Here is an 8,615-nt window from a genome sequence, read left to right on the forward strand (position 1 = left end):
GCTGCTTGTAAATTTTGGAGATTAATCCTTTGTCAGTTGCTTTAAAGTTCTTTTTTATTCAAATTGGAACCAAATTCTTGAAGAGTTATGATTAGAATGCATCAAAAGCTTGAAGTCATCTTATCCTATTATATCACAAAGATCCTATGAGAGAAGGTCAGGTTGGGTTTTAGTAGGGAACCTAGCTAGCACTGACCCTGTTTCAGGTGCTGTCAAAGATGGACACTCACAAAGAATAATGCAGGAAAATGCATTAAAGGAAGTGGAAATGTCCCACCGTGGAGGACAAAGTGGTAAGGAAGAGCCTGTTAAAATGTCGGAAATGTGTCCCACATATCTCATTATTACATTAATTATATTTATCACTGTTAATAGCAACAGCTGTCCATAACGACAGATTCCCTGCTAAGCACTTTACTTATATCAGATAATTATATTTTCTAAATATCTACTAGATAGTTATCCCTCACAAAAATCCTATGAGTTAATAATTATTTTCCCATTGTACACAACAAATTACTTAATTTATGAGTTGAAGTTTTTTCAAGTAATTTGCTCAAGATGACATGGTTTGTAACTGGAAAATCTGGGACTCAAGCCAAGTCCTGTTCAATATATTTTGAACACTTACTTTCAGGTGCTAAGAATATTATGGTGAGCAAAAGCTGGCATGGTAGGTGAAGCTGACATGAATCAAATAATCCCATGAAGAAATGTTTAACTGTAACTGTGACAAGAGCAATAGATCTGACCTTGGCAAGGAGGGGGTGAGGGATGGACATTTCTTCCTTGAGGTCTAATGCAATCTAAGATCTAAAGGAAGAACAGGAGTTGCCTTGGGGAAAAGGGAGGGAAAAGCATTCCAGGCAGAAGGCACAGAATGTGCAAAGATGACGTGGTGGGAAGGAGTGTGCTGAGGACTGAAAGAACAAAGTGAGGTGGGGAGGGAGCTGTGATATGAATCTAGGGAATTCAGATTTATTAGATGAGACTGTACCTTTCACCCCATGCACAATGTTTTATAGATCATGGTAAAAAGATTCTGTCTTTATCTTAAGCGCACTGGGAATTTATTTTATTGCTGGTGTGGTGTTTTTCCCTTGGGGGGTAAGGGGTGAACTTGGGTAGGAGTGCTATGCAGCCTCTTATAGGAATCTTTCAGGAACAGGGATAAAAGTGGATATTCCACAGCATGAATTTCTATGTTCTAGGATGGACATCTATTATATATCTAAACAACCCCAAAGTGGAGATTTAAGCTGAAAATGGAAGAATGGCATGTGGTCTCTGGAAGCAAACTGAGGCACAGCTAAGTTATCCTGGAGCGTCCAGGATGCAGGAACACAGGCAACCCAAAGGTAGCAGAATACAACTGCACAGTAAGAGGCCATAAGAAGAAAACGGTGGAACCCATTTCCAGCTGAGAGGCACAGCAGATGACTGTTTTCACACCTCTGCTCCCGACCCACGAGCTTTGATAAATGACTTATTTCTCTGAGACAACTTCCCCATTTGTAATGGTACCTTCCTCACAGGATTATTTTGAGAATGATGTGAGTTATAATACATGGAAAGTATGTAGAGAAGTACCTGCACATAGTAAGTATTCAATAAATACAAGCCATTACTGTTACTGTTATCATTAATGCTATTATTGTAAAAGATCATAATTTGCAGTAAGCAGTTAAGGAAGGGAAAACATTTGTAAATATATCTCTGAGACAACATGTTCTCAAACTTGCACATACATATGAATCACCTGGAATGCTTGTGACAAATGTAGATTCCTGGCTTGTTAGAGGTAAGGCCTAGGAAACTAGGTTTTTCCTGAGCTCCTGGGGAACTCTGACATAGCTGATCTAAGCATTTGAGAGGCATGGCTTCAAGGCCTAGAATTTAAAATAAATATTAAGGCATCAAATAAGGTATTTCATTGCAGGGACTTTAACTATAGGGATAACTTTATCAAACAAATTTCAGATTTTTTTTTGAATTTTAGAATTTTATTTTTTTATACAGCAGGTTCTTATTAGTTATCCATTTTATACATATTAGTGTACATATGTCAATCCCAATAGATTTTATTTTTGTTAAGGCAAAATGAAACAAGTTCACTTGCAAAACATACTTCTAGGAGAAAACTGAATAATCAGAATCTGCTTGATTGGTAAAATACTGTGTTTAGTTTTTAATAACCATTTTTACAAATTATTTAAATCTTTAGTTCCAAACAGTCCAAAAATGTCACTGTATGCTCCACTATCAAAAGAAACTAAAATAAACATCTGGACAGTGGTATGTATATTCTTTAATTATTACATTTATTTTCTAGCAAAAATAATAGAGCCCATCTTCAATCATACAGAGAAAATTCTTCTCTGCTAGGACACAACTAAAACTCTGCAGATTCTTTCACTTTAGTTCAGGGTTTCTCAACCTCAGTACTGTGTAATTATTGTAGGTTATTATTTACAGGAATTATTTACAATAACAAGTGAACTCAGAAAAATCAAACAAGTGACTAACTTCAGGGAGGGTGAAATCATTGGCTTAATGTACACATCTGGTGAACAATGTCCATGAATATTATAAACTGAAGGGATTACTTATTCCTTTTCCTCAGAAACTATTACACAACCCAACACTTGGGATCTTTCTTGACCCAAAAAGAGCATGAAAATGCTGCTTAGGCTCTTTATAATAACAAACAATGACCATTCCTGTTTTATTTGAAAAAATAATTAGCAGCAGCTGCTACTTACACAGAATTTTAAACAGAAGATACTTTACATACTGAACCCAAATATTTCAGAACTTAAAGAGCCTGAGGCCAAATGAAATATTCTGCCTTTTTTTTTTTTTTTAGTTTAAAATAAGGCATAACAATTAACTTCCACATTCCTTCATCTAATTTTTAAAAATGACTAAAACATTTTCCTGAGACTCAAAGGAAACAGCTGGACACATCTGTCAACTAGACAGCTCTGGAGTGAAAGAGAAACTTAATGCTTTAATACCATACTTACATGTGTGGGCTCAGTTCATAAAAATTTCTGTTCCTGTAATCTTCCACTTTCTCTGGTGAATAAATGGGCAATGACCGGTATGGGTTAACAGATATAACCACACTTCCAATGTATGTCTGCAAAAGAAAGAATAAAATATACCCATTTTAACATCTTAAGTCTTAATGTTGCATGGTTTCATCCTTTTAAAAACACTAGTCCTACGGCCTGACCACTCATTTTATACTTTTCAAGAATATTTCTAAAGACAGATGGTCAATAATGTTTATTCATTTTGCTGATAAATGGAAAGCATAGATTTATACATTGAAAATATCTTTCAAAATAAATCTCTAGATTAATTCATGACCCTGGATAAGAGTCCTCCAAAGCCCTGTCATACTTGCCAAAAATGTTGTCACCAACCACGGCTAATTGTGAGCAAGAGCTATGCCTTCCCCGATTCCGGGTAGAACTGGTGTTTCCCTCTCTCATCTTTATCCTCCTATTTCAGTCTACAGTAACCCAGGCTTCCCCTCCTCCCTACCCATACCCATACCTATCCAATGGGGCCTTGACTTTGGCACTGTCCTTACACAGCCTGTCCATCTCTACAATGGGCTCCGACCACATACAATTCAATATTAGAGTCACAGTTATCCCTTGGGTATTCAAAGAAAATCATTTCATGTTATATCTAGTGGACTTTAATCTCAGAATTTAAATGTACTTGCTGAAAGACAGTACATTTCATGTTGAATTTAAATTTAATGTAGAATTTAAATATACTCTCAGAGGGATTAATGCTCCTATTTTAACAGACAGTAACACTCTCACACTGCAAACCAGAACACTAGTTATCTTGCTTTCCATTTCGATCTTAAATTCCTGGCAGCAAGAGCAGTGTTGGTTTAGGTCATTTTGTACAAAGACTAGCGCAATGCCACAAGCAAAAGTCACTTAACTGTAACTCATCTTAGCTCCATTTTTCCTTTCAGTTTCAACATTATAAAGATGGCTGCGGGGGTGGTGGAAGGGGGATGCTAACAAACATATGTCAGTGATAAAAAGCTTTTTTAATAAAAAGGTGAAAAAAAGAAAGGAAAGAAGAAAGAAAAAAGTCACTTCCAACTTCCCCGCCTTTCCAGGGCCATGCAACAAAAGATGACATTTTTAGAACAACAAGTTTTTCCAGTATTGTCACCACTGGATTCAAGCAGATTGTCAGATCAAACAGTATAGAAAAGAGAACAGCAGAAATGTTCTGATTTTTTTTTCAAAACATGGGTCACAATTATTTTAATTATAAGATTTTTTCCCCCAACCTGGAAAACTGAACAGGTCATTTTTATACCTATTTTCATCCTATAAGAATACAATCTTAGCAAGAGTACATAAGACTGCTGCTGTAAAGAAAAACTCTCAGCTCCCATGCAATTAGGGTTATCTATTTCTGACACCCTAGCACTAAGGACCCAACTAATCTGGCCTGACAAGCAACGAATCCAAATGTCTTAACTTATTCCATTTAGATAAGACTCTTCCAGAAAGGTTTCTTCACAGTCCAACCCACCTGGGCAAGTAGATGGGAGATGCTAGAGACTGAATAACTCTCTGAACAGCTTATAACTAATAGACTAGAATTACTTAGATTGGTAGATATGAGAATACAATAATTGATTTAGTCCTTTAATATCTGTTGATTGAAAGATCAGCCTTCTTTAGTAGAAAAGTACATGAATCTCCCTTTTTAAGGTAGTTTCTTGAATACAATAATTAAAATACATATTTGCTGTTAGCAGAGAAACCAGTTACCAAGTTGCTCTTTAAAACCAAATTTCACGGGCGGCTAAATTCTTGATGAAAATCTGCCTGTGTGGCATTCTTGCATGGAGAACAAACTCAGCTGCCTCAAACCCAAAATCAAAAGCCACACTACTAAGTTTTAAATTTCTCTTTGTTACTTGTGACTTTCATACATACTGAATTGTGTGTGCTTTTCCCCCCAGCTGTTTTCTTATCACCTAGAACAGGGCTGGCCCATGAATAATGTCCCATAAATATTTAACTGAATGACTAACATGCACAGAATCCATTCAACACTAAGAACATGGATGGTACGAACCACTTTCACACAACTATTCTTCTGTTGAAATATAATACCGAGTACACTGCCATACAGTGCCTAATATTTTACTAAACCTATATGCCACGTGTAACCACCGAACAAACCCTTCAACTATATCCTTCCCGCCTCGGGTTCCTTGTCCGACTGTGGTAGACTGTTTGCAAAGATGGCTGGAACAATTCCTACCACCCCTTTATACAAAACCTTTGAAATGTGACTCTGCCACTCCTTCTATCAAGAGACAGAGTTTATCCTCCACCCCGTCAATCTGGACTTGTCTATGTGACTGATTTGACCAAAGGGACATTATAAGATGAGATACAAGCAGAGGCTTGAGCATTTTTGTATTAGGATGCTGCCCCTCCCCCACCCTTATGACTGACACTAGAAGCCATGATGCAAATGAACTTGAGCTAGACTGTTGGAGAGGTCACACAGAAAGACAAGGGCCTGAACTACACAGCCTGACAACCATCAGACACATGAGTGAGGCCATTCTAAACCATCCAGTCCCTGTTAGGCCACCAAATGCCTAAAGCCACATTCACGATCCCAGGTGAGACCAGCAGAAGTTACACCAAGCTGAACTCAGCCTATATTGCTATCCCAGAGAACTGTGTGCAAACAGATGGTCGCTGTTTTATGCAATTAACTGGGGGTGGGGGTTACACAGAGACAATTACCTTACCGATACACCAACACGGCTCAACAAGTAAGAAAAAGGACCAAGCAGGACAAGCTTTATCAATCTGAATAAGCAAACAGTAAAGGAAACTGTGCTCTCCCTCTCCATTCCACTTTATATGTTTCAGATATGCATCCTCTAATCTTGAACTTCTAGTAGGTTTGTCCCGTACTGTGTCATACATGCCCTTGCTGTTTATGGGTTTTTTCCTTGAAGGTTCCATGTGCATTAGTCAAAGATTTAAATAGTCCCACATCTGCCAACAGAATAACTCAAATGTTCATAGTCAAGCCTCCTTTCTCTGAGACACAAAAGATACTCCTGGGGCTTCCCTGGTGGCACAGTGGTTGAGAATCTGCCTGCCAATGCAGGGGACACGGGTTCGAGCCCTGGTCTGGGAGGATCCCACATGCCGCGGAGCAACTAGGCCCGTGAGCCACAACTACTGAGCCTGCGTGTCTGGAGCCTGTGCTCCGCAACAAGAGAGGCCGCGATAGTGAGAGGCCCACGCGCCGCGATGAAGAGTGGCCCCCGCTCGCCGCAACTAGAGAAAGCCCTCGCACAGAAACGAAGACCCAACACAGCAAAAATAAATTAATTAATTAATAAACTCCTACCCCCAACATCTTCTTTAAGAAAAAGATACTCCTGGAAGCAGCTGATAGGCTGGGTGGAGTTTACAATCCTATTCCAGTTTTAGGCAGCTATCTACTCTACATTCAAGTAACTGCAATAACAAATTAAACCTCCTTTCCAGGGAGCAGAACAATAGTGACCAGACAGTTCAGTTTTACATCAATTAACATTTGGGCTTATAAATGATATACATCTGTCCCTCAGTATCCCTAGGGGATTGGTTCCAAGACCACCTGCAGAGACTGACCAAAGTCCAAGGATGCTCAAACAAGGATGCCTTCTATAAAACAGCATAGTATTTGCATGTAATCTACACACATCCTCCCTCCCGTGTACTTTAAATCATCTCTAGACTACTTATAATACCTTATACAATGTAAATGCTATATAAATAATTGTTGGCTCATGGCAAATTCAAGTTTTGCTTTGTGGAACTCTCTGGAATATTTCCCATGAATATTTTTGATTTGTGGTTGATTGGATCTGTGGGTGAGGAACCCACAGACCAAGGGCTGACCGTACTTCATTATTTTTTTAACAAGAAACTGTATACAATTTAAAGTCAGTATTTTCTTATTGCATCATGCTCTAAAAAAGATCCTAAACTAAATCATTAAGTAACCACTGGAATAAAGAAGTTGGAGGTAAGACACAGTTTCTTAAACTTAAGTATGTGCATAAGAGAGCTGGGCATTATGTGTCCTTTTTATTCTGAATATGCCAAGGAGAAAAAAAACCAAAAAACAAAAGAAAGAAAAGCACTGTAAACTTTTACAAAAGGGAGCAGCAAAGAGGATCCGCCTCTTGTCCTCTAGAATTCCACTCACTCACTCAACTGGAAATAAGAGGTAGGTATGTACTGGGTCCAGCACCAATGAGCTACTGCGGACTCGGACGGTGCCAGTGAGAGAGCCCACAAAAGGCCTCCAGCAGCTTAGCTCATTCCCACCAGACCACTTCTGGGCTGCGCTCACATTCCACCTGGTCCCTATGTCCCAAATGGCTCACAGAGCAACTCCTACTGGAATCCGGAGCCGGCTCTTCTATTAGACTGATTACACCAAAAAGGACTCCTTTCTCATAATGGCAAAAACTACTTAGCAATTAGGTTCTATCTACCTTCTCCAACTGAGACAAGTGTGGCTCTCATGACCCTCGATGGATGGATGGATGAGCTCAATCAATGTACTTTATTTCCTCAGTGGAAACAACCTCCTAGCCATCCTGGCCAACCTAGTTCACAACCTCCATGCTCCGGGCCCCCAGCACCCCAAGTCCTGAAGCGTGCACACCACCCTGACAACAGAAGGCCACCTCCACTCTCACCACCCTGCGGAACCAGCCTCTGACATCTAGGAGGGGAAAGGGAAGGGGAGGGGAGGGGAGGGGAGGGGAAGGGAGGGGAGGGGAGGGGAAGGGAGGGGAGGGGAGGGGAGGGGACAAGACAAGAAGAAGAGAAAAGGAAAAGGGAAGAGGGAAAGGAAAGGCTCTACCTTTCTACAAATGGCATATTCAATTAACAAGTTTATCTTTCACTTCTCAAGGGCAGACATTAAACCAAGAATGTACAAACACTCCTAAGTCAAAACAATCCCTGTCTTCGTATGTCAGATATCTCTAGAATTCCAGAACAGATGCCTTGTGAATAACCAAATAATACTCGAGTGCTCCTACAGTGATTACAGTGAAAACGGAAGTCTTTTCTGGAGGTGGTCATCCAGCAACCGCCACTCTCCAGACCACAATCCAGAAGCCAGAGGAAAGGTCCCTGACAGATATATAACCCAAGGATCACACATTTCATTCTATAAGAAAGTTCTTCCAGAGCCCCATCCTCAGAGATTCTATTTCAATGGTCGGGGGAAGGGCCAGGCATCTGCATCTCGTACAGTCTCCCCGGAAAAAGAAACGTGCAACCAGAGTTAAAAACCACTGCTTGGGGGCTTCCCTGGTGGTGCAGTGGTTGAGAGTCCGCCTGCCGATGCGGGGGACGCGGGTTCGTGCCCCGGTCCGGGAGGATCTCGCGTGCCGCGGAGTGGCTGGGCCCGTGAGCCATGGCCGCTGAGCCTGCGCGTCCGCAACGGGAGAGGCCACAACAGTGAGAGGCCCGCGTAACACACACACACACACACACACACACACACACACACACACACACACA

At 40.5% G+C, this 8,615-nt stretch overlaps 1 protein-coding gene across 5 annotated transcripts in view; it reads right to left on the bottom strand.

Moving 5' to 3' along the window:
* Positions 1-8,615, bottom strand: part of MYO1B (myosin IB) — a 183,156-nt gene that overhangs the window by 128,316 nt on the left and 46,225 nt on the right. For all 5 annotated transcript variants that reach the window (XM_027125466.1, XM_027125472.1, XM_027125477.1 and 2 more), the window contains exon 3: positions 3,027-3,142. In XM_027125466.1, coding sequence (XP_026981267.1) covers positions 3,027-3,142 — 116 coding nt within the window. The remainder of the gene's footprint in view (positions 1-3,026; positions 3,143-8,615) is intronic.

This window comes from Aethalodelphis obliquidens, unplaced genomic scaffold, assembly GCF_003676395.1.
Source record: "Aethalodelphis obliquidens isolate GAN/ISIS:26980383/991018 unplaced genomic scaffold, ASM367639v1 scaffold2, whole genome shotgun sequence".
In the NCBI taxonomy this organism is placed as follows: domain Eukaryota; kingdom Metazoa; phylum Chordata; class Mammalia; order Artiodactyla; family Delphinidae; genus Aethalodelphis; species Aethalodelphis obliquidens.